General features: G+C 48.6%; 1 protein-coding gene and 1 long non-coding RNA gene across 5 annotated transcripts in view; both read right to left on the minus strand.

The window, feature by feature from the left end:
• Nucleotides 1-26127, minus strand: part of COL5A1 (collagen type V alpha 1 chain) — a 168518-nt gene that overhangs the window by 140801 nt on the left and 1590 nt on the right. For 2 of the 4 annotated variants that reach the window (XM_072025329.1, XM_027471169.3), the window contains exon 1: nucleotides 8556-8925. The exons of the other annotated variants lie outside the window; for them this stretch is intronic. In XM_072025329.1, coding sequence (XP_071881430.1) covers nucleotides 8556-8643 — 88 coding nt within the window. In that variant the 5' untranslated portion in view covers nucleotides 8644-8925. Of the gene's footprint in view, nucleotides 1-8555; nucleotides 8926-26127 lie in introns of those variants that run through there. 4 annotated transcript variants of the gene reach the window in all.
• On the minus strand, nucleotides 15694-16880 carry LOC119713110 (uncharacterized). Its single transcript, XR_011804020.1, has 3 exons — nucleotides 16749-16880; nucleotides 16479-16559; nucleotides 15694-15827 (listed from the first exon to the last, which is right to left on the minus strand). It is a non-coding gene; the product is annotated as an uncharacterized lncRNA (long non-coding RNA).

The raw sequence follows: 26127 nt of genomic DNA on the forward strand, positions 1-26127 counted from the left end.
CAAGGGCACACAGCGTGCGCATCTCATTCCAGCGCATCCAGGATGAGCCCCTCCAGGACCATGCAACCCCACTGCTTATTTCACAGCGGAGGGGTGCAGCCCAAGGAACTGGTACCCTACCGGCAGAGGTCCATATAAAACGGTGCACAAGTGCAAGAGATCCTGGGAAACTGGCAGTGTCACCTCCAGGAATTCAGCTGCAAGGAATTCTTACCGAGGTATTGTCCTGGAAACTGAAAAGGGGGTGGAGGGAGGAAGGGAAGAGGAAAAGGGGCCGGCGAGGCTCTCAGCCGAAGCACGGCTTTCCTGCATGTCCACACAGAAAATAGAAACCCCAGCTGACGTGTGAATGAAACTAAATCCGGCCACTAAAACTTCCTGAGAGTCCCTCCAAGCAGGGGCTGCAGCAGACCCCTCGGTGACCTCTCCTCTCCGGGAGTTTCCCCTCATTGACTTGGTGCAGCGTTTCCAACAGAGCCACAGCTTCCCCCACCCTCTGCAAGCTGCAGCAAAGCAGAGCACGAAGAAAAGGGCTTTCAACAGTTTGCTTAAAAGCTGAGCCAGGAAAAAAACTTATTACTTTATTTACTCTGAAAGAATTAGCATCCCGCTGGCTGCAGAGGCACAGCATGATGCAGGCAGGGATGGCACGCAGGGTCAGCCTGAGCCAACAGACCCAGATGCACCGAAGCCCCACAGGTCACCCAGATCCTCAGCAAGATGCAGCTTCCTAAGGGCAGCACAGCCTCTGAAACACACCCCATCCCTTGCCAGGAAAATAGGGTGCCTGGGTCCCCTAGGTGAAAGCCAGACCCTGTTCAGATAGATGGGAAGTTGGCCCTGAGCCTCATGAGCTGAGCATCACAAGGAACACAACTTCAGGCATGGGGGACTTCACAAGAAATCAAACCAAACTCATTAGGGACAAATGCACTCAGCCCGGGGCCTGTATGAGGGCGGGATATTCAGTAACAACACTCTGCAATTGCTTTCTTATAGCACCAAGAGCCAAACATCTCCAGCTCTGAGGCAGTGCCAGACTGACATCCACTCACCTTACAGCCCGGGGTTCGCACACAACACCCACAGGGTGCCCCAGCCTCACTATTCAGCACCCTGCTTCCATTTCCATCCCTCCAGCTTCCAGAAGCTTTTCTTCCCAGTAAACTAAAGCATGTGTGGCTGCCTAACAGACCCTCCACCGCCTTCAGATTTCACTTACAGACAATTCTTTAGAGTATGGAGAGCAGCAGATGTAAGGGCATGGTGCTCTGTGTTACTCCCCATCATCTAAACCGTAAGAACAATCTGTTCAAAGTCTGAAGACAAAAACCCAAACCTTTTTGGATTTGCAGCGTGTAATGCACTAGTAGTGTTGCTAGACAGGAAGAGACCAGCCCACAGAGGAAAAGCATTTTTCAAGCAGACAACTCAGACCACAACTGAGAACATAACCTGAGGCACGGGGATGAAAAAGGGCTCAGAATATTTCAGTGCTTGAAAACAAATGCGTCTTGCTGGCATATCAGCATCCAGCCTTACTTTTGTATTACAGCAGTGACTCGAGGCCAGGTTCTGTGCAGGGAGAGAGAATCAGACCCCAGGGCATCAGAAATGCAGGGACTTGCCCAGGGGCTGAAAAGCTGCAGCAGAGCTTGGGAACGAGCACTGGTGTAGCTCACTCCACTCATTCAGTCCCCAAGCCATCCTTTTTCTTTCCAGCTCCTTATACAACCTTGAAGAAAAGCTTCTGCATTGCAAATACATTACTATCATTTTCCTAATTTCAGAAGTGACATCTTGACATTGTGAAAGCTTCCAGATGATGCAAAGAATCCTGCTGGCTTCTGGAGAGAAGAGTCCAGACTCAGAGCAACCAACCTCAAAAATGCCTTTTGTGTAGTTCATTTATTTTAGTTCTAAAGATTTTCCAGACGTGTCCGCAGAGAAACCACGGCATCATTTGGATGGTTCACTCCGCGCTAGGCTTCATTTCAAGAGCCTTGAAATCTGCCGACAGTAACCCAATGGCTAATTACACCCCATTGCCAACCTAAGTTTTTTCCACATAACATGAGATTGTTACAATTTTTCCATTCTTTCATGTCTCAACTTTTTTTTTCCGGTTTTAGTCATTCTTCCCATATTGGGTTTTTCTTGATTTGTTTGTTTCACACAAAGTTCTCAATTTTAAGGAAAACTGCCAGTTTGCAAACTCAGCACATATCCGCATGAGCTTCAGCAGAGCTACCAAGGATAAAAAAAAGCTTTGATATACACCAAAGCCAGGCTGCAGCTGGAAAAGGGTCCCAGCAACTTCTCTCAAGCAAGCCAGGAGGGCAAAGGAAGGGTGCATTGCTTAAACAGCTGAAGGAAAAAAGCAGGTAACACCAGAAGGCAGAAGATCTTAAGGGTCTGAGGACAGCACCCTGCTTACCTTGATCAAAGGTTTGCACCCACAGCCGGTAAGGCTAACTCAGGACACTGCTACGTGTCTGCTGATGCTCAAAGTCTAGCCACTTTCAGAGGTTTGGTTCATTGCCACTGGTCCAAGGAGCCTGCAGTTTGCAGAAGGCTTTAGCTCTCAGCAGCAGAATAGTTTTACGCAATAGCCCCACTCCCTCATTCTCCAATATCTACTCCGCAGTCTTGATGTCTTGGTCTTTGGGGTAATTTTCTGCTAAAGGATGGGTATCAGGAGGCTTAAAACCCTGAGTAAATCACGCCAGCAGTTCCGCTCTGCAGGCACAAAGCGGCTCCTGACAGAAGTTAACTCTGCACAAGGGGCAGAGCTTTCCCCAGGGCCAAACCAAGCCCCACAAACACATTTGAGCTCCCCCTGGTTTGCCACAGGGCACCACACCGCATCCTGCTGCGGACGTGGGGCTCGCTGCTTTCTCCAGAGGGCACAGCAGTGTTCATCTGGAAGGTTTCCCTGGCCTGAAGTCTCCTAAAACCTCTCCAGAAAGTCACCCTCCCAAAAGCAAGGAATAAAAAAAGTGCTATTCCTGACAGCTCTGTAATGATAAGGTGGGGGGGTCATAATCAGAGAAATCCAAGTAAAAAAGAGCCAAGAACGGCACTAAGCAGCCCTTACCCAGATGAACACAACCAAGTCCACATCTCAGCACAAATCAAGTTTGGGATCAGCATGCACAGCAGGAGCAGTGCCTTTTGTGGCACGGGTCCTCCCTTGGGGCTCCCCCAGCCACCACTGATCCAAGGGGGACCCCCACACTGGGGCAGGCAGGGGGTCCCAGCACAGCTCCACTTCCAGGTCCTGCTGCTCGTACAGGACAGACCTGCCATAAATCCAGGTCAGACAGTTGTCTTCCATATGGCAGCTCTATTCCAAAGCAGCTCAAAATGTCAATAGCTCGGGGAACCCAGCAGATCATCAGGCCAAGCTGCGGAAGCACAATTGTGTGCACATGCCTTTGTGGTGACACTGACACTCACTGTTGGGCAAATACTGAAGATATTTAACTTGACCCAGTTCCAGCGGATGACTGAAAGGCCTCAGCATTCCCAGAGTGTCCTCAATCACTGCATCAGACCTGCAGAGTAAGGGCTTTCCTACAGGCGTGAGGGGAAGTCTACACTGGGAAGTCTTCCTCCACATGAATGTAGTTTGAGGTGTAACTTGTGGTTCATTTCTAGTGTAGTTCCCAAATAACGATCTTGTTTTAAACTGTAATTTCCATTCTCCTGTTTTCACACAGGGGAAGTAATCATGTTTTCAACCAAAACCCAATTTTAATGTTTTCTTAGTTTTATTGAATAGCTGCTTCCTAAGGATAAGGTTCCTGCTAAGCAAACTGGGTGAACACATACGTTGCCACATGGATAGAAATATAAATCTGGCACTTCATCACATGCAATGCAGCGGGGATTTCTACAGCCATAGGGACCGCTACACCTCAAAGTCAATTCACCCTGCAACAGAACAGGAGCTCAAAATGCACTTGTTCTTCCCAGTTCACTTGGACCAGGCATCTCTACCCAAAACCCAGTGTACACAGACCGTGCTAACCATCTCTAACACAGGTGCCAAGCAGCAAGCCAGCAAACAAGCTCAACCCTTTGAAAGCCCTTCAAGGCCAAGAGCCACCCCTGCACCTGCAGTGTCTGCTGCTGTCCAACAGCCCTGGGCTCAGCTCCTTGCCCCCAGCCCTTCCCAGGTCCCTCCATCCTCCAGCTGCATCACGCTGATACCTCACACCCTACCTACACCAGCTCCTCTGTTCCCCTTTCCCCGATTCCCCCATATAAGGTTTGTCAGCCCAAAAAGCACACGATCTTCAACCTGCTTCTGTGAAAGCACTCCCAGTATTGCTATAATGCAGTTCTTTGAAGTTTGGGCATCGCATGTTTGCACAGTACAGCTGGCCATGCAGCTCCCACCTGCTCCAAGAGCAGCCCCGCAACGCGCTCCCCGCACCACACTGCAGTCCCAGCACCCAAATAGCAGCCTGAAGGATCAGGGCATAAGACAAAAGTAGAAAATGGAACTTAAAATCAATTGCTGATTTGTTTTACTGCTACAGACAAAGAAAAATTCAGACTGAGGAGTGGTTTCCTGGAAAGCATTCCCTGATTTATTTCAGAAGTCCAGACAAAACTCACATTACCTAAAAATGCATCTATAAATGGTACTTCCCCAAACGCCTCTGCATTAGCGATATGTGCCACGGCAGTGCCTTCTGCTTTTTTAGCATCTGCTGCAATAGTTTGTCTTGGCTTAAAGAACAGATCTAATTCAAAGCAGTTATGAGAACATACTCTGAAACCATGCCCTGAAGCCGGGCTGCGGGACAGATGGGGAGCTTTGAGGCACAAACAGCACCAGGACCTCGCTCCATTGCCCCTGGCAGAGGAAAAGCAGTCCAGCACACACTGCTGGGCGATAGGACATCCTGCCATTAACAGGCTGGGCTGACAGCGGCAAATATTTTTGTGTTGGAGCTCTGAGGGAACTAAATGGTACTTTAAAATTAGAGCTGCTGTGCTGAGCATCACAGACAGCAACAGCGCTTCAACAGGTTCCCTTGGGAGCTGCCAACAGCCAGCCCAGGCACTAAGCAGACCACGGTGATCAAGCTGGAGACAGACTTAAGAACATGTAATATACACTAAACTTAATCACCTTCTAATTGTCTCATGGAGTTTTCACACCGGATTGAGCTCGCTCCCAGGCTCACACCTCTACCCGCACATCACTGTCCTGCTGCAGAGGAGGCGGAGTTCAGAGCAGGAACCACAGCACTGCATCACCCCCAAAGGTGGGACAGGTATCACCACATCCCACAACACATCATGCAGCTACAGGTAACCACGAGACACTGGGGAATCCTATTCTGCATGGTAAGAACCTGAGAAATCCACCCCCATTCGGCAACAAAAAGTGAGGGGCAGGGGTCAGTACCTGTTTAAAAGGATGCACATCCCTTTTGCAGTCCCCCCGATTTGTTCTAGGGCAGAACGTCTGCATACACTAGGAACAACACCAGTTTTATTGGCTGACTCTTGCTTTTACAGGACATTTTACATGCCAGGATCCAGTAGTGGAGCTCTGACACAGCAATGCCAGCAGGCAGGAGGTCCACGCTATCATTGCTTCTTGTACACGAGAAAGGATCAGTTATCTCCAACAGACTTTGCCTTAGAGAGCTACAACCTAAAGAGCAGGGATGAAAAGGGACCCAGTCCCTAAAGAATCATGGCCCAAGCAATGCAGCTGTGCTTTGGACCACAGAGCCAACACTCCCATTAGCTCTGGTGGGAGCCAGCTCCTCGATCATGGGTCAGGAACCAGCTCCTGCATCCAGCCCTGCAGGGAGGCGAGCGCCAGAGCAGCCTTCAAAAACTGCCTCTAAGGGAAGGGCCTGCAGAGGGTTTTCATCCTGACCCCAGCTTACATGGAAGAATAATAAATTACCTAAGCCAAATGCCTGCACCCCGTCCCCTGGACGGAGCATGGCTGACAGCTGGGCTGCTTTTAACTGAAAGCCCTGTTCCAAGCTGGCAATGCACTGACAGCATAATCCAGGTTTTACACTGGAAATCAGAGTCGCCATCAATTCCAAGCTTAAAGTCATATTTCTTCTTGTAAAACAGTATCAACGCTTTCAATTGGCAAAATATGAAACAAAAGGACTTCTAACTGGCTGGATAAGGATTATTCTTTAGCTCATTCTAGATGACTGGGGAAGAGCCAAGGGGAGAAGCAACAGATGGTAACTGGATACTTCATAATTTCCAGCATTTTTATTTCTTCTGAAGAGCATGCCATGTATTATTACACTTCTCTACCACTAAAGGAAACTGCTGCTTCCAGAAGTTTTCACCCAAAAAAACAATCCAATTTTATAGGCATTTGTAAAAGTATAGACAGGCTCCAACTTTGCGGGTTGGATTTGTGTGACATCATCTGTTAAAATATGGGAAAATGTGAGCTGGAAGGGCAGTGTTCAGAGGCAGTTCAGTTCGTGCCATTCCTGACACTGGGATTTCTCTATTTTCCCTGGAAGCCTTCTGTCCTGGGTTCTTCTCCCTTTCTTTGGGGTACACCTGATGGATCTGCTGCTGAGGATGAGCACAGAAGTGCTTCACCTCTCCACACACAGAAACCAACTGAACTGAAACTGAAACAATCCTGGCTGAAATAAAACCCAAGAAAACTTGGAAAGATTAAAAGGCTATAAAAAGCATTAGTCAATGCCATCACCAGTCCAAATCTGACTCCTCCCTCATTTAAATTATTTGATGCCCTATTAGGAGGCTCATTAAGAAAACTCAAAGCTTTGACTACAAGAGCCATTACTTGAGTAGCGAGCTGGCCCTACAACAGCTCACCAGCCACCCATCACCTCATTAGCCCCAGCCAGAGCACAGCTCTGCTTCCTGCAGCTGCTGCCCAGGGCTGGACCCAGTACTGCCAGAAAAGTTACCTGCTAACTTGAAAAGGAGCTAGGTCCTATGCTGAAGCTGTCTGAAGGATACACACTGACAGGCAATATGCCTAGGGATGCTCTGAAACCACTGAAACATCAGCACAGCCACATGCAAAAGAAAAAAGAGAACTTCATAAGCTGTCCTTTGAAATAGTTGAGACTGAAGGTAGTTCAGTTTTCAGCTAACACAAAGTCAGGGTGGCCAGACAAGCTGGCTGCACAAAAAGGGAATCAAGAAGAGCCAGTATCACCCCAGTATTCTCAGAGAGAACTGCTCTAGCAGCCCAACACAGACTCTAGCAGTAGGTCCCGCTGCCGTTAACTTTTTCTGGCAGTGATTTTTATTCATTGACCAGCACTTATTTTCCCCATCTTGCTCAAACTCTGCAAGCAAACCAGCAATGAAAGCATTCCTCATATGCCACCTTTCTTAAGGAAGTTTTAGGAACCCAGAAACTATACTCTGCAACCACACTGCTACACACGGAGTCCCACAAGTGTTCACCCTGCTAAGAACCAGCCCCGCAATCCCCACTGCCTGGGCTGCCCAGGGAAGACAGCAAGCATGCAAGTATCGAGCGTGAACGCTGAATCCCAGACATCTCAGCTCTTTGCTCTACAGAGCACTACTCCATTTCTCAAGTTACCCTGCACGACTCCAACTTTTCACATTTCAGAAGCAGCCTTGCCAACAAGCTCGCCGTCCCCTCGCAGGACTATTCAAAAAGAACTTGGTGCACCAATACCAAGCGCCCGCTGCAGCCTCAGCAAACACCCTGAGAGCACACAGAACTTTTAGAGCAGCTCCACAAGTCTCCATCCAGCCTGCTCTGGCATTTCACATCCACCCTGGGGACGGCAGACATTTGGAAAGCAGAGCTCTGGAAACGCGCTCTGCAAAACCAGAGCGCTCGCCTGGTGAAACCGAGCGCTCAGCCCCGCTTCTGCCTGGCTGTCCAAGTGACATTCCAGGCTCTCGCTGCACGCCCAGTGCTGCTCCACATCTGGTGCTTCTCTGCACTTCCTCCTGCCCCGCTCAGGAGCCACGATTTTAAGGAGAAACCCGGAAAATTCGGGCTGGCGAGGCGAGAGGGCAGAGCGCGCCTTGAGGAGCCGAGCAGGAACTTCTGCACAGCTTTTTTTTTGTGTGTGTGTGAGATCTGGGCTTTGATGTACGGCGGGGAGAGCAGATTACTTGTGGACAAAAGTTTCTGCTCCTCGGGGAGGAGAGCTGTACAAGAAGAGAGGCTCGGTTAAACACATCCCCACGCCCGGCCATATAAAGAGCTGCAGCCTCCGCCAACACGTCCCAGCTTTTTGCTGCAGGACACAAAAAAGCAACAGGCAGACTCTTTAAGAAAGACGAATAAACTATTGTTTTAAGGGTGTTTTTTTTTTTTTTCTTCCTCCCCTTTTACGGGCCCCCTGACAAATGGCATTCAGACCCGAGCAGCTGAAGGGTTTTTTTTTCCCGGAATGCAGCCCAGGAGAGCTTCGCCCCGCACAAAAGCCCCGCTCGCAGGGCGCAGCGGCCCCGGCTCGCTTCTGGCACCCACCAAAGCCTAAAGAAAGGGGTCCCGGGGGGGTCCCCCTGCCTCTTACCTGCCCGGCCGAGGGACACGGCACCCAGCAGCAGCAGCAGGCAGCTCCGTATCCAACTGCGCCTTTTCCACCGCGTGTGCGTATCCATGGTCCAGAAAAAACGGGGTACCAGCTCGGGACAATTCAGGGAGAAAAAAATGCGAAAAAAAAAAAAAACACGCCAGAAAAAAAAAAAAAAAAAAGCAGCTCGGACCCCCCCCCGCCAACCCACCCCCCCCGGAGAGCAGCCGCCCTATAAAGCCATGGGATGGGCGAAAAACTCTCGGGGGCTCCGCCGCGCTCGCTCCACCGCGCTGGCCCCCGGCCCCTGCCTCGCTCCTGCGGCGCAAAACTTTCTTTTCTCTTTCCCCCCCCCTCCCCTCCTTCCCTTTTCTTCTTTTAAACCCAAGGCAAGAGTTTGTCAATCTGGAAGCCGAGCAGCAAATCAGGGCCGGGCGGAGCAGCCCCCCCGCCCGGGTCGGCCCGGCCCCCCCGCCCGCCCCCCAGCCCGGCCCGGCCCCAGTCCGGGACATTGAGGGGGGGGGGTTCAGCACGGCTGGGTGGCTCCTAGCAGCACCCCCAGCCCTGGGGTTTCTCGGGGAGAAGGGTTTGGAAGGGGGCAAAATGCAAGGATTTGGTGAAAAGGAGCCTGGCGCTGCAAGGAGGGCGGTGGAGAGGCAGCGGGGCTGCTCGCCCCCCGGTCCCAGCACTGCTCTGCTCCTCTTGGTCTTTTTGTGGAGCTACCGAGCACTGCTTGCTTGGGATAAACACCAAGGGACGGTGCAAGGGACATGCACCATCAGCAACACCGAAGGACAGTGTGTGTTCCTTGCACCAGTGACAAACGCGGAGGGATGGTGCAGGGATGGTGCAAGGGATGTGCACCATGAAGTGACAAACACCAAGGGACGCACACCATTAAGTGACACCCCAGCACCCAGGCAGATTTTGCATCCACCCCTCAGGCCCCAGGGTCCTGGCAGAGGCTGAACCTTGCACTGTAGGGCCGGGGGCACACAGCACCGCACCCCCAGCAAGCCCCAGACCAGAGCAGGCAGGGAAAAACAACCAGACACAGCCTTCCCCTTAAGGTGCTTCCTAGCACCGATACCTACTGACCTGAACGATGCCCACTGCTAGCGTGCACCCAGCTGAAAAGTCCCTAGTCCTGTGACTCGAGTATCCGGGGTCACCAGATTTCAAGGAGCAGTGATTTCTCCTACAGTCGTGCCCTAAGCCCCACCAAAGCATCCCAGCCCCTGCAGAGCAGCACCTTGAGGTCCTTTATTGTCCATAGGGGAAATAACCATGGCTGGCACCTGCACTCAGCACCCTGCCTCCTCATCCAAGGGTTTGGCACTCAGCACTGCAAGAGCCAGGATAGCCACTGGCTGTTCCTGTTTATCATCAATAATTAGAGGGACAACACATGATTTGGGGTCACTCATCCTGTCCCTGCTTTGGGGGACATCCACTGGAAGGATCGGTACAACAGGGGTTACACTGAGCTATTTGCTCAGCATTGATCTTTGAGCTGCCAGAAGCTCCTTGTGCAGGTAATTGCTCTCAGCTGGCACATCAAAAACCCAAAAACACAGGAGGCCAAATCCCACCAGATCCGTACAAGGGAGCAAAGGAAAAACAGGTGCTGCCTGTGCGCTCAGCTTGGAGCCTAAAGATTTCCACACAGTTCCACAGAAAGAGATGCAGGAAGCGTTTCCCTTCACCTAGACCTCTTGGGATGTCCTCCCCTCCCACCAGCCTCCATACAAACCTGGAAAGGCCCCAGCCCGAGCTACACAACGAGGCTGTTTGCTGATGGAGCTGCTCACCGGAGGCAGGGGAGGCACGCGCTGGCTGCATGCCCGAGCCAGGAGCTGGAGGAGGCACGCAGCTCGCACGTGCTGGCTGCAGCCCTGCGCAGGGTGAGTACGGTGCCAGTGGCACTCCCGGGCACGTCTCAGATGAAAGCTTCTTCCAGTACCCACCTTTCATTAGGAACCAGATGACTGGAGGCTGGCGAGACAAATTAAGTTGGGCTCTGTACCCAGGAGGAGCCTGGAGGCGAGTTCTTTCGGTACGAGTAACACCTGTGCTTCCCTGCAAACACCAGGGCAGCATCCATCACCACTGCACCTCCTGCTCCAACATCCCCAACTACTCTCAGACAGTCCTTCCCACGGGCTCACAGGTGCCTCTGGCATGGAGCAGAGCAGCTACTCCACAACTCAAACAGCACATCACAGAGGGAGATGTTCGCTCTCCCCTTCAGTCACGTGGAGAGAACCTCAGGAGTACAGATGAGGACCTATGACAGCTAGAAGGACCAGCAAACCCTGAAGATTGCAGAGACCTCTCCCCAGTAACACTTTTTGTTGCAGCAAAACAATGCAATTTCATCCACAATATTTCTATGGATGTCTCATCTCTGCCCAGAAGCTGGAGAGCCCTCTCAAGGCACTGGCAGCCTCAGCGACAGAGGTGGGGTTTGATTTCAGCCTCAGCCACATAAGCACCAGGACCCTTCATCTGCTCACCCCAGATGTTGCTGGCATTTCTGACCACACAAGCAGCTCATTGTTTCGGGATGAGACCCTTTTTTTCCAGCTGCAAGTGAAAATCCCATTGCCACCTAAAATCTCAAAGAGTTGAAGTCACCTTCACTTTGAGAGGCATACAGCAATAGGAGGGGGATATCTAGTGCATTGAAAGCACAGCAAATGAGGAAATAAAAGCAGGTCAGAGCAGCGCAGTGCTCATTTACCACCCATACTTCAAGGGCTCCCAAAGCAAAAGCCAGAACACCCAAACCTGGACCTTCACCAGATGTGAAGCCACTTTGCTTTACGCAGCAGCTGAGAGCCTGGCCTAGGGAGTTGTGCTGAGCAGTCCAAGTCAGTCTCCAGTTGCTTTCCAGGTGATTTAGAAGCTTGCACAGACCTGTTTGCCCCTCCTCAACAATAGCAGAGAAACACAGAATTAAGCTTGTAAGAGCAAACTGGAAAATTCCAGCATTTGCATGCCAAGTTTCAAGAGCCAGCCTCTGAGCTGGAGCAGGCTGGATCATCTATCTGCTGCTGCGGGCTCCGAGTAGGCTTACACAAGTTGGGGTGGTTCATGCCAACTCCAAATCCCTCCAGCAGCCAGTTGGGGTAACATCTCCATAGCCAACAGAATGGATTGCAGCAGGGGCAGGTGGCCAGAGATCTTTAAGGAACAGGAGATATTTTTATACAAGTATTTAAGACTAAATGCATTTTGAGCTCAGCTATCATTTATAGGATGGGAGACGCTGGTGAGCTTTAAAAGACTCAAGGTACATGGGTAACAGAAATCGGCAATCATTTATATACTATGAAACTAGTCAAACACGAGCATTCAGCCAAAAAAACTTAAAGGCATTCTGTAGTTTGAAAGTAAATACTGGGATAGTCAGAAAAACACGAGATTTTACTGATAAGCAGTTAAACCCTGTGAACACCTGATGAGAACAGATTGAAAAATGAAGCTTTCTTAGAATTGCTTGAGCCGTTGCATAAATAATCAGGGAAGACAACTGCTATCAGCAATGACTGCAAATGTTATTCATGAAGAGCACAATCTGTAAAAAGTTTTCCTCTATTCCTAATCTTATAACCTGCCTTTAACACATCCCTACCCCAACCCAACCTTTATGAATTGCTTTATGCTGAAGTCATAATCCTGAACTATGATCTCACACCTGCTGCCATGGAAATGATTCCTTAAAATTCAATTTAAGACTTAAGAAAAAAATACAAGCTTAGTGCTGAGAGATTTTAAATTAAGAGATTTGAAAAAAAAAAACAAAAAACTATCCATCTACATACAGGTGAAACACCATTCAGGAAAGCTTTATGGTCCAATAGCAGCTACAAAATTTATTAAATCAGATTAATGTGAATTCTTCCTACAGTTAAATCTCATCTCAGAACAAAAATAAAAACATGGCTCTGGTGGTTAAACACCTGCTTTGGCTTTGGGGGCCAATTCCTTTACAAAACAGCTCCAGCACTGGGAGCTGGACAGACAGCTCATCCAAGCTTCAGCTGCTCTGGTGGAAATTAAGTCTGATTTTTGCCATGAGGTGGCACCAGGACAAGCCCCATCAGTGAAAAGAGCAGCCAGCACAAGGTGGGGCTTGTTTTTTTGTATGTTTCAATGCTTCATAGTCAAAGAGGTCTGTTTAATAGAGGAAATAGCATTATAAGGAGAACAGAGTTTCCACTCCTCCTGTTTTTCCAGTGTTGTTGCCTTCTCCTGAGTTTGGTGTTAACTCCAAGCCTTGTATGTTTGAAATGCATTGATATTAAACACAGAAGGGCAGAAATCACACCGCTGTGCCTGTTGAGAAGGATGAACTCAGTTCACCTTCACCTTTCAGTCTGGTTCCTCTCTTCATGCCCAGTGCCAGGCTGGAAGGCCAGCAGGAGAGCTGCTATTCACTTTCCATATCTGTTTTATTTCTAAATGCCCCTATGATCTGTGGTCAACAGCCCAGGCTAAACCCTATATAGTCTGTCTAGACTGCAGGCAGATAATCCTTGGTGCTACAGAAAGTGTTACGTTAAGCCCTGAGGCTGCACAAGGACCTATGAGTTACCCTGTGATCTTCACAAGGGTCAAAAAAATGAAGATACTCCTCAATTACTCACTCTCGCTGACCCCAAAGAAGGCTTTGTTGAAGACAGGACTGCAGAGTTAATTTCTGAGCTCTAGTTTGCCCATCGTAATCATGCCTGAAGATTAAAGGTGAGCCCTAATCGCAAGGCTTCCCCGCAGGTCCAGAATTCCCATGATATTTGGCTTCAGGGGCCAGCCTCGTGTGCCTGCTAGGAATATTCCCATCTAGGCCACTGTGGGGTTTCTTTTCAAGCCTGTCCATAAGAAAGGCTTTAGAATTTCCCTAGGGATAAAAAGGCATTGACAGGAATCAAACGAGCAGGTGACAGCTCGCATTCCATGCACCTCCACTTCTTGCACTCTGTGCTCACAAGTTTGCCTTACCCACCACCTGTCAGGGTCACTTCTCCCAGCAATTGTTGGGTTTCTCGTTGCTATTCCAGGAATGCAGGTGAGCAGTTTTGCTGGTACAGCCCATTTTCTAGAAGTGAGGTGCTTCCCCTCCTTGCTACCTCAGATTACCTGTGATGCCAATCAGGGCAGATGTCAACTGTGATCACATCACATCCTCCCTCATTACCTGCTTCTTTGTGTGTTCAACCACGCTATTTTTGTCCGTGCAGTTATTTGATATTGCTAAATACCAGAACTGGGGGTTTCTAAGTACAAGCAAGCTTTCATGTTGCATGGAGGGGAAGTCTGCATTTCATTTTCCCCTACCACATCTACCAACAGTACAATTCTTCAAGATGAACTCTCGCCTCAAGATGTGCTGGAATCCTACCCAGGAAAGTCCTGAACCTGAAATGAATTGCTGGAAATTTGGGGATATCAAACTGCCTAAGAAATTGGAAGCTGTAAATTTTAACCTACAGTATGTGGAATAGATTTTGTAAGCATGGCAATCCACGCTCACAGCTCTGCAGACATTCCTAGAGCTATCTTTTTTTTCTGTATTACAGCAGTTTCAGAGCTCTGTAATCCCAAAAATTGGTAGGGTTCTCAGTCTGTGCCACCTGAGTGTACTCCTTGTGCATATGGGAGGGCACAACACCAACCAGGTACAGTTCATGGTTTAAATGAGGTTACTGGATGGAAATTAAGTACCATAAAATTCAGTCTAAGATACCAGGAAAATAATCCTTACATCAAGGTTTCCTCAGCCATGCAAGTGGCTTTTTTGCCCAAAGGAAGTGGCAAAAAATCTGAATGCTTGAGTCACATCAAATCAGTCTGGACAAAGCTATACATGGCTGGGAACGACCCTGCTCTGCCATGAGTGGGTTGGATGACCAGAGATCTTTTCCGCTGATGGTTTCTGTGTTCCAGTAATCCTGAAAAAATTTGCGTGAATTTCACAAGAACGTGTGGTCACAGCACTGAGAAACCGTGCTCCTGCTCCCACCATGGGGCAAGCTGGTTCAACCTTCCCCTGCCTCAGACACTGACCTTTGCTGGCAAGCACCAGGCAGCACAGCAGGCCCTCCTGTTCATGTTAAACATGCTCTCCTTAGGACAAACAATGGCATTTGCTAGGTTTATTCCCCACACATGAGCTGGTGAAAAAAATCACAGGTAGGTTTTAGTCCCTATGACCAGTAGCAATAGGGAAAGTGAACATTTTACATGTCCAAGCACACCCAAAATTGGTATCATTTATGAATTACTCTATCCACATCTAGTAACTGACATAAGCATCCCAGCATGTTTTGGTTGCACCAGCTGATGGTCCTTTCTTTAGTCCTTCCGCTGAAATCGAGCAGCTTCAAACCTGGAGACTTCCATCCAACTCTTTTTCCCCAGTATTTCTGTCAATTAACTCTGACACAATTTACAGGCAGCCATTTCCATTTGTAATTTTATTGCATTAAAGACACAAGGCAACATTCCCTGGATTCCCCTTTGATTTCTCAAGATTACAGGTTCATTCCTCTGAGGGCTTCTGGAGTGACAAAGCCCTCAATTTTGTTGTCTTTTCCCCCCCTTGCTGAAGCAGTGGTTTAGAAATGATGAGAATACGAGGATGCTATGCGCACCACCCAGCTATCAAAAAGCAATTCAGACAACGGGCCACAGTCTTGGTAAGTCTAAGCTACTTTCTAAATAGAGAGGGGAAATAAAACGTCAGGCAAAGCAGTCATTTTTGTGGATGAATCACTCAAGGAATCCTATCCAGCTACCAAGTGGTCTCTAACATGACTAATTTTTACTTCTGTCTGTTCAGTGTTTCCAGTAAGTCACCTTTTCAGACACATCAGCACCTTTCCACAAGTCCCTGCTGTATTTTACTCCCTCTTCGCACTGATGATTTTTCCAGTTTGGGCAGCACTGGGGCAAGCCAGACAGCCTGGCCTGAGGTGCAGACCTGGGCCAGACCCCTCACTTCTGCTGGGCTCCAGGGTGCAGCACCCACAAGTCCCCCTATTCCCTACTGCAGACCCTCAGTGGTTTGAGGGCTGGGATTTTCCAGGGCTGGTGTCTTTCTGGAGCATCCACAAGCTGCTGGATTTGTTACCAACCCTCGCAGCCATCTGAACCTTCAGGTTGGCTGGTCTCTTCCTCAGACACCTTTCTGCACAAGTCCAAGGTGTTTTGGCCACATTTTCAAGAGGTACAAAATACTCCATTAGCATTTCACTTCCCTTTGAGCATCTGACGCAGAAAAAAAGACCGCAGCAGAGTATCAACCCTAATTGCTCTTCCCTCAGGCATTAAAACTATTCTCACAAAACCGTGTCAGGGTACAGGAAGCAGGCAGGCTGTGGTCTGCTGTGCTTTGTATCTGAGCTACAACCAACCCATAACTAACCCGTAACTTTTATAAAACAAGCTAGCAAGCTATGTACACATATATACCATTGGCTCTCACTTGCAGCACTGTCCCTAAACAACCCAGGAGATCTCGAGGAACCCTGATATTTGCCCTACAGTTTGTAACTGAGTTAAAAGTTGGGTTCGGTGACACAGCAAATACTTCAGGATGCAATCAGCTCCGTCACTCCCCGTGGTTTTGCCAGCCCTGGGAAGCAGCACTGTGCTTGCTGGGGGCTCTGCAGACACGCACGGAGCCCCCAGCACACGCAGGCATCCAATGCACATGGGCAACAACTGAACATCAGCACATCGGTATCCGTATAATTAACACTGGGGGAGGAGATTCAGCCAGCATAGAAATTTGTGGTCCTGATGAGGACCAGATGTTTTGTCTTTTTTAGCGCTGCTCACAACAGGAATTTGGCAGGACGCTCCAGAAACAGGAGGGGAGGCTGGAAGATGCTGGGCCCTGCCCTGATCGCTGCTCACCTGGTGCAGCCCCACCTCCAAACACCACCAAACCACCTCAGTGCCACTATGGATTTTTTCTCCTTCCAGTTCTGTCCACATCTGTGGAAAACAAAAGCACAGGGCTGTAGAGACCCCAGTCCAACCCCTCTGCTAAAGGGCACCTACTCCAAACCATCCTCAGCTGCTCCCCTCCACAGGATTAAATCCCCCCAGGAGGGCAGAGCACTTTGCAGCTCATGACACCCCCTGGCTGTGCCACCTCTGCACAGATGGGTTTCTAACACCTACCTGCTCCGATGCCTTTATTTTTTCCATACAGCTTGTTTTCTTCCAGCGAGACTTCTCCCCAGCTTTGTATTCATAAATCATGAGGCCAGAGGGGATCAAGTTTCAGAGGCCATGGGGCTTCGCTGAATTAAGTCTTGTTTGAACTGAAGTATCTTCTTTAGTAAACCAAACAAACTTCTTGACCTGACTTGTACTATGGCAAAATGAGCCCAGAAAACTCCTGGCTGCAGCGGGAAGGTATTTTGCTTGTAAAGTCAAGTATAACAGCTTCATGGCACTGCTGAGGAAATGGAAGATCTGAGAAACCCTCATCCAGACATTCCACTGGGCCTGAGGCTGCCCAAAGTCAGGGCTCTCCATAGCCCTTGGGTACCACGAGGAGCCCTTGCCCCATCCCCTTGCAGCTGAGGGTACTGCGGGGGGCCAGGACAGGACCAGCCTGGCACATCTTCTGGTTTGGGACATCACCCTTTTTTCCTCAGTCTCCTACAGATGCTCATTGTGGGGTCACGTTTGGCCCCACAGAGCAGTTTTTCCTCTCCCCAGTCCTGGCTTTAGCAGCAGAAATGCCATCTAGATTATCTAAATTGACATAGCTCCTTCAAAAGCAAAGGAGCTTCACACATTTACACTCACAGCATTTCTACCCCATACCTTCCTTTAAATAAAGTCAACTACTTAATCACTAAGCTTGACAGTGGTTTAATTTCCAGGGTGACATTAACTCCTGTCCTAAGCTGGACTCTCATTCTACAGTCTTCCAAGTCCCACAGAAAATTCAGTCCTTTTCCCGCAATGCATTTCCATTCAGACAACTTCTACCTCATGCCTGTCTGTTATACAGAAGCCCACAAGCACTTTGATTCATTTGATGGGCAACAGAAAGTAGCCAAGCTGCAGAAGTGGGGTGCCATGGCTTACCTCTACGCCAAACCAAAAAATCAGGAATTCCAGGACTATTTGCCCCGGTCCCATGCTCTAAGCCAGCTACTCACTTTAGGGACATTTTTTTCATAGACTCTGCTTTTAAGCATCTGTACGTTTAAAAAGACAGCAGAGACTTCTGATGGAGGATTCAATTGACAAAGGTCACCAGCAAACATGACTAATCCATTACGCTGTTAAACAACTCAACATGCAGGGGTTAATCAATGCTAGCCCTCGGCTTAATCCCCCTCTCTGCTAAATAACTCACTGAAAACAAACTCTGCCTGCTAATGTTCTGCAAGGGAAGATAAATGCATACGAGGCTTGAGGAGGTTCAGTTTTCAGAGCTCTCAGCTCCTATACAGCCTGACCACTGTCAGCCTGGCCAGATGTTATTTCCATCCTCGCAAGGATGGGGATTAGGGGAAGGTTGGCTGGCTCTGATCCAGCTTACAAGAGTCAGAGCACCGGGCTCCTTACCCTGGGTTAGCAGGGCTATCCTGGGCAGACAAAGCAAGAGCCACTATTCCCTCGGGGCTCCTGCACATATTCCAGACCCCTATTTATAGCCATGATTTGTGCTTTTACAAGATGGTAATTTTATGCCGCTCATAAATCTCTCCCTGAAAACTGGTATTTGTAGGTCAGCAAGGAGAGGAAGCCAGCGACCAAAATTACTGAACTTCTGCAGAAAATGTACAATTGGACCACAAACACTGAAAGGCAATTAGGAGGAATCAAAGGACCCTGTGTTGTCTCTCCTGCTGGAAGGGGACATGTTTGTTCCATGAGGATCGGTGGCTGCTGCCTACACATTAAGGAGGTTGTTTGGGATCTGGGAAGAGGGTGACACCATTTGCTTACCTACTGGATACAGCTTACTGCATCGATATGCCAGCCAAGTTTTGACTGGCAAGTCACATCCCTCACATTATGTCATGGAAGCATTCACCTCTTGTTTTCTTCGCATTTTTTACACTTCTGGGACCACATTTTCCCCTCAAAAAGCGAATAAATACTCAGATTTCTTTTGACATTTAAAGATACTGAGAAGAAGCTAACAGAAGTACAGACACCAGTGTCAGAAAATCCACAAATTGCTGCCCTGTCCTTACGACCCTTCTGCATCCCACTGATTCTGGAGCAGCCTTGTAGAAGTCCAGTCCCCTGGAATAAATGGGGACAGATACTGCATGTCATGCTAACTCCTGCATTCATTAGCGTACACTGCATCACTGAAAGATAATACCTTTTACTCCAAATGCTCTATTTTTTACATATTAAGTCTTTATAATTAAGACAGATGTGTTCAATTCACAGAGAAAAATGATGAAAACAAACTATTTGTGTTCAAATGAAAGGGCATTCCAACTTCCAAGTAACTTCACTTTTCATTGCAACAGTTTTTCCTGCCTCTGATTAGCAATAAACGACTTGGAGGATGTTTGCTGCTTGGCCAGGCACCTAAAACACTTGCTGCTTTTCTAAGCTGATTTTTTTTTGATATGCCACTGGAAATCGCAAGGTTCACGGAAGAGTTCCTTAATGAATTTGCAAGCTGCTTTTCCTCTCAACTCTCCAAGAACATCTATAATATGACAGACACTCAATCAAAAGAACACGGTTACAAAGCACAGTTAGTCCAACTTTAAAACTTACAAAAAAATTAAAATTAAGTTATTTCTTAAAGCTCCTGCACCTGCCCTCTGCCTAGTTACACCCAGGCACATCAGCAGAACTACTTACAGACAAACAAATCCCATTGCCCTGTGGAGTTTATTTCTTTGCTTCACCATTTTTTCTGCACAATAAGGTGCTGAGATTGGTATTTGAATAAAGACAGCCAGTCACAGAAAGCCTGAGTTGTGCTCCTATACACGGGCTCCCCCGTGCCTCCCTGCACAGCATCACAGCCCCCAGCTCCCAGCACTGGAGGGGCTCTGCTGGGCAGCCCCCATGGGCTTGGGCCCCTGCACAGCAGCTCTGACCCACGCTGAGCAGGCAGCAAATGCGGAAAGCAGATGGGAGAGGAGGAAATCAGGTTCCCAGGAGACAAGGAAAGGAAACAGAGCAGCCAGCAGGAGCAGCACCTGTCCCACCAAGGCCAGTTGCATGCTCCTCATAAAGTGCCTCCGCAGCAGAGGCAGGCCCATCAAGCCACCAGTTCTCCCACACCCTCTGCTAATTTGTCCCAAGGCAGCAGGAAGCAGTCTAGCCTCTAACAGGTACTAGGAGACATCAGCAGGGACCAGGCTGAGGACTTCCAGCAGCAAGACATCGCTCCCGTGGGCTGGTAGCCCGCCACAAAAGCTAAAGGAAAGCACCTCTCAACTGAATTGTTGGCCTGGGAAAGAAGCCTAAATTATTCCCCAGCACTAGCACTGGCTCTTTGGTGGATCAGTCACTTCCTCTGCGAAAACCAACATTAGATATTTGTTTTGAGACCTGCTGCCTACCTGTTCTGGAGCACAGATTTAAACCTGGCTTCCCCAGCTGCAGAAGGTAAATGGTAAACATCCACAAGTTTTAGTCCTAGAGATTCAAAGCTTGCCAACAGCAAAACAAGCAAACATAATTCTCAGGAAGCTCTGAATAACATCCTTCAAGTGACTTTTCACTTCATCTACTTTGAGGCAGGACAAGGGAGAAAGTCAGATGTGGCTCTTTCCAGGTGAGACATGCTTTGGTTTAATTCAATAGTAATTCCAGGGTACAGGCATGTGTCAATTATGGGTGCCTGTGCAGTATGGTACTGAAAGCTGCTCAGTCACATCACAAAGTTTAGATTTTAACATACTTTATAGCAGCTGAAGTGTGTCCTAATATTAGAACCCTCCCAGATGTGCTACTTATATCATTTCCTAATCAAGCCATATGCTGGCCTCTTCAGCACCTGCATTTTTGCATCCCCAGAGGAACACCTAAATACCTGACTATTTTTCAGAGTCCGTAGATTACACACGGACCATTGAGCAAGTTCTTCAGACAGGCTGGAAACGCTTTTGTCTGTAGCGTTGCAGCAACTCTGACACACGGAGTTTGGTAGGCTGTGAATGCTGCTTTTCCTGCTCTGGCTTTTCATTTACTGGAGTCCCACAAGCACAGAAGGAATCCGATCTTGCAATTCACAGTTCAGCTTTCAGGGACAGCGAGCATCTCAGCTCACAGAAGACATTCAGCTGGTGGCAGCCCAGATATCATTTAATAGCAGAAGGGAGATCCACATTTGCTTGTCAAAAAGCAAAGCATAACAGCAGTTAATTCGCACACAGATCCTCTCGGATGGCAATTTCCACACAAAACACACACATACAACAGAACAGAGGCAGCGTTTTCCTAACATCAGTGGCATCACAGCAAAAAATCAAGAGAAAGTTGGGGCCATTTGCACAAAAACCCTGCAGAGATTAGATGCAGAATTTATCCCAGCAGCTCTGAAGGCGTGCAATGAGAGCACTGCCATTTGAAGACGAAGCCTTGAAGAACAGAGGGCTGTCACTCAGTGATTTACCTCCTTGCAGGCAGTCCTGGGAGAGGCAAGGAGAACAAACAAAAGTGCTCTGACCATTGTAGTATCCTCTCCTCCCAGCAAGGATGCCTTCCCTCCCAAGGCTCCGTTTAACCCTCCCCAGCAGCAGGTGGGAACATCACCACTCCTCTCGCAGGCACACTGGAGGCTCCACAATAAAGCAGCACATTTTCAGCATTGTGCTGAAGCTGAAAAGCATTTAGCTCCGTGGGGTCATTCATCCCCTCGCTGGCTATGCAGTTATCATCATTAGGTTAAACAGGGGCTCCCTTGTTCCCTGCATGCTGGGCTGGCATCGATAGCCCTGGGGATGAGGAGAGCTACAGCCATCACTCCTGTCTCTTTTAAAGCACAGCAATGCGAACAGGAGATGATCTGTGGGCATTGTTAGCAAACAGGCAGCAAAAATCCAGCTTTGTGGCTTTTGAGAAGTCGCTGAACATCCCAGCCACAGAGTTTCCACCATCATGTCTAGTTTATGCATGGTTACACTGCAGCCAACCTGCACACACTGGAACCAGAATGGAAAGCTTCGGTATTTAGAGGTGACAGACAAGACTGCTGCTACGCTTCAGGGAAAGGCAGAAAGAAGAGGAAAGTGCCATCACAAATGCTTGTTCTCCACAGCCTACTTCGATCCTGTAAGCAAATATGGAAGCGCAAGCAGTTCTAGTGAGCCGGCAGAGTGCCTCAACCTGTGCGCAAATAGAAGTATTTCTTCCACGTCCAGAAAAGAGTTCAACAGGAGAATTTTGAGGCTATCTGGTAAGAAAATAAATCTCCCGCAAGAAAAAGAATGTCGCAGTATATCAGCTGCCTCCTAGGAGCTGAATTGCTTTTGGCAGTGCTGTGTTCATCACTGATCCCATCCAGAGGTTAGACAGCAGTGCAGCTCCAGCTGACAACCCACGCCGCACGAGGAGCCGCAGCCAAGGCGCAACCCCACTCCGTGGGACACGGGCCATGATCTCCGCCGCTGCCTTCCCGAATTAGCCGAGCTATTTGCATTTCTCATACATACCATGGCTTTCTCTTGACGCAAGAGAAAGAGGGATTTCTTCTTGCCAAACATCTCGCAGCTCAAAGACATCATAACGAGTCTAGCAGAGCTTTAACGCATGGGAAGGTATCGTATGGAAAAAGCTACAGTCTGGGAGACTGTTGGACAAATCTGGCTTTTTCCCTCCTTGTTAGACCTGAGGTGGACACGAGGAACAGCTGGGATGTTGTTTTTAAAACAAGAGCAACCAATTTAATGAAATGTGAAATTTATGAGCTGGTCAGCCTTAGGAATAATTGCCTTCAGGGACCCTCTGGGGTCCAGAGGCTCTCGGTAATGGAAAGTCAGCTGTCTTGCTATAGAATCTATAGGCTGCAACGAAGAAACCTGTAACCCCTCCGTATAGCTCCGGGACTGCCGTACACCAACTGGCATCCCGAGACAGAAGTGAAATCACAGTTGTGACCTGGAACAGCAGACTCCCGGCACTTCTACTACAATACACAGCTGGCTTTTTCATTTCTTCTGGGCTTTTATTTTCTTAACTGACTCCGGTGACGTGAGCCTGGAATTTTGTGAATCGAAGCTGCGGCGGGAGCTCCGAGTCAGATTTCGGCTCAAAGAATGTAAATGCACTGGCAAGATAGCGTGTGCGTGGAGGCACGGGCTGGGGAGCCAAGGAGGGAAAGGCCAGATCCTGCATTTGGGGTGAGAGGAATGCAGGAAGACAAACCCTGCTGCCTTTGTACTCCTCTCAGTGTAGCACTTGGGTTTGTTCATTTTTCACAGGGCAGAGATACAGCACTACACCATGGGCAGATAGATATACAGCATCAAGTGTCAGAACCTCCCTGAGTACTCCTTCACAGCTAAACAGCAAAGCAAAACCACAGCTGTAACAAACACAGCAGCCTCCAGAAGGTGTGAGTTTAGCCAGTCCCCAGAAGGTACAGATTTAGCCAGTCCCAGATAATAAGATGTGTCTGGTGCTCACAGCGCTGTCCTCTTCACTTACCCACCACAACATCAGACAGCAGAGTGCAAAACTCATTGCCTATAACCCATTTGCTGCTGCACAGTGTTCAACAGCCTCAGCACAGGGCAGCTCCAGCCCTCCTGGGAGGTTTCCAGCGCAGCTCCCCCAGGACACGAGCACCTTGCTGGGTGCCACTGCTCCTGAACCAGCTTCCACAACAAGGACAGAAGCAGTTGCAAATCTGCATGCCCAAATGCACTGCAATGCAAACAAGGTTTTGCAGGAGCAATCACACAATTACTGCTGAAAACAAAGCAAAACTGGAAACCGAAATGGCAGCTTAAGCTGAGATTGTCCCAGCAGTTCCTTGTCCAAACCTGGCTCCCTGAAACAGGGAGCAGCCATCAGGCCCTGCAAAGTGAGGTGATTACAGTGGATGCACTTGCTCCAGCCCCACGGCAGGGTCTACTTGCCTGGCCTGACACTACAGTGATGGGGTTGAGCCTTTCCCCATCAGGCTGGGAACACCAGCAACCCTTGGGTAAAGGGGGATTGGGGCAGCCCCGCTGCAGCCTGCCCCTTGTGCAGACACTGCCTGCAGCTCCAGCAGGGCTCTCCTCCCTCAAATGCATCCGTGGTCCAAGGGCAGCATTACCACGCTCCTGTCACCACAGGAGGAAAGGTTTTTATTCTCCCCTTCCCCTTCAGAAGGGTTCACAAAATTCTTTAAGAAATAAATCACATGGTACCTTTGAGAAAGCTTAATACCTGGCATTAATAAGCAGCTGCCAAGCCACTCTTAGTTTTGAGACAGAAAACAGTCTTCTCAGAAATCCCAGTGTAGTAAATTAATCCCAGGAGGGAGCAGACTGAGCTTTTGCTACTGTAAATAGACTTTTTCATTATTCTGGAGCATTTTGAGGCCAAAAGACTGTCCCAACATATTGGAAAGTGTAAGTAACTGTCTCACTTCTCTGCAGAAGAGGAACATTAAACAAGCAGAGCAGGACAGATTGATTAGTTCTTCCATTTAGCTGGCAGGGGCTAAAGAGTGACTTTTGTTGCTGCTCTCGCTGGAGGAGGAGGACTCGCATCCCAGGCCCCCCCACACGATGGAAAGAGCTGATGCAGCGAGAGCCCAGCTCCAAGGCTGCGAGCACACGGGGCTGTTCGCCACCAGCACGGCTCCGGAGCTGCCCCAGGTTTTGGGCTCACAGCTACAGACAGTTGTCTCCTGGCTAGACACTGCGAGGTGACACTTATGCAAGCTGCAGTGGGAGCTATAAATGGGTTTTCAAAGCCTTGCTCGTACTTTTTTTTTTTATATAAAAAAGGGAAAATGATGGTGTATGTGGCTCCTGCCTTACAGCAGCGTGATGGCACAGTTTGTCATAGGCAGGGAATGACTGGGGGAGCTTTAAGCTCTCTCTGCTCCATTGAATCCTGCATAACATGCAGCAAAACATCCTCACATCTTGGCCCTGAAATGAATGTATCAGTCTCATCTCTTGTGCAGCAAGCGTGCATTTGGACAGCTTGCTGCAGTGAGATGAGCTGCATCGTGTTTCTATACCATCTTCTGTGCCTCCCCCATCCCTTTCTTAAATTATGGCATTGCAATGCCAGACTTACTGAAAGGTACAGAAAGCTCAGATAATGCCAGAATAAAGAATTATTTCCGCATGAAATCAGAGTAAGAAGCTAAGGAAGAGTGGTAATGGTCAATGATGATTTATAGTGTGAAGCAGCTCAATAGGAAAGTATGAGCTCAGGAGCCACGAGGCTATAAGCTATCTATAAAGTGAAGAGGGAAAGGAACGCCACAGGAGAGTAGACAAGCCCAACTGGGCTGTATGGTGTAACCTCAAGTATGTCTTATGGGACCAGGCCTGAACCCAGAGGCTTTGTTTGAAAGAAAATGATTGCCCCATTAAAAAAAAAAAAAAAAAAAAAAAGAAAAATTCTCATTCCCATTTTACAGGGAATTGGGGGTAGAGACAAGAAGGGTAAGATCACAGCCCAAACAGGATTTGGGATGGAAAGCAGCTCTTCCTTTGTCCCTCCCTGCTCCTGGATGAGGACCCCTGAGCAGAGCTCAGCACCACACACCCCAGGGCCTGACAAGCAGCAGCTGCACCCCATAAGAGCTCAATTCTCACCTTTTCAGCAGTACTTCAAAGTGCTTTTAACTGCATATTTTCCACCAGCTTCAGACTATCCCCCCAACTTCCCAGGTTTATTTCCCAGGCTTTTAGCTCCATTTTCAGGGGTCTGCTTGGCAAATGATGTCACATAGACTGCAAGTAGTGCCATCCTATTTCCTTTTTACCCCAGCACACACCAGTGCCAGCCCCACACCCCCAGCTCTCTGGCTCTCCAGCAGACACCCACCACCTCCCCATTCCATCTCTGGATCTGGGGACACTGCCCAGAAGTCAGAGATGCTATCCCATCTTTTTTCCATATCTTTCTTCCAAGTCTGCTTTGACTCAATCTGCAAATGGGTGACAGCTGAGAACCAGCAGGTAAAAGATTAGTTCCTGCTGAGATCTGGATGAGGAGGAAAAATGCTCATGGTAAGCTCAAAATTTAAGCACACAGCTGCAAAAAATTAGATCAGACCAAGCATTTCTGCGTTAGTGCTCCTCTACATGCACTTAGAAATAGCATGAAATAATGAAAGTTTCTCACCTGCACGTAAACATGGAAACACCTAAAAAGCATTTGTGGATAAACTCATAACTACCAGCTCTGCAGTACTCAGCTCATCTTCATGTGGAAGCTGGCAATTATTGCTAATAGCTGGAACTAATTCAACGTGGATTAAGAACACAAAACACTTGAGAAGAAAGCAAACCAACCCTCTGAGCATCTCAGCACCAGCAGAGCTGCAGAACAACATCCTGATACCATGGGCACCCCAACTCATCTCCTCAGTAACTCAGAA

Source organism: Anas platyrhynchos, chromosome 18 (assembly GCF_047663525.1).
Source record: "Anas platyrhynchos isolate ZD024472 breed Pekin duck chromosome 18, IASCAAS_PekinDuck_T2T, whole genome shotgun sequence".
NCBI lineage: Eukaryota > Metazoa > Chordata > Aves > Anseriformes > Anatidae > Anas > Anas platyrhynchos.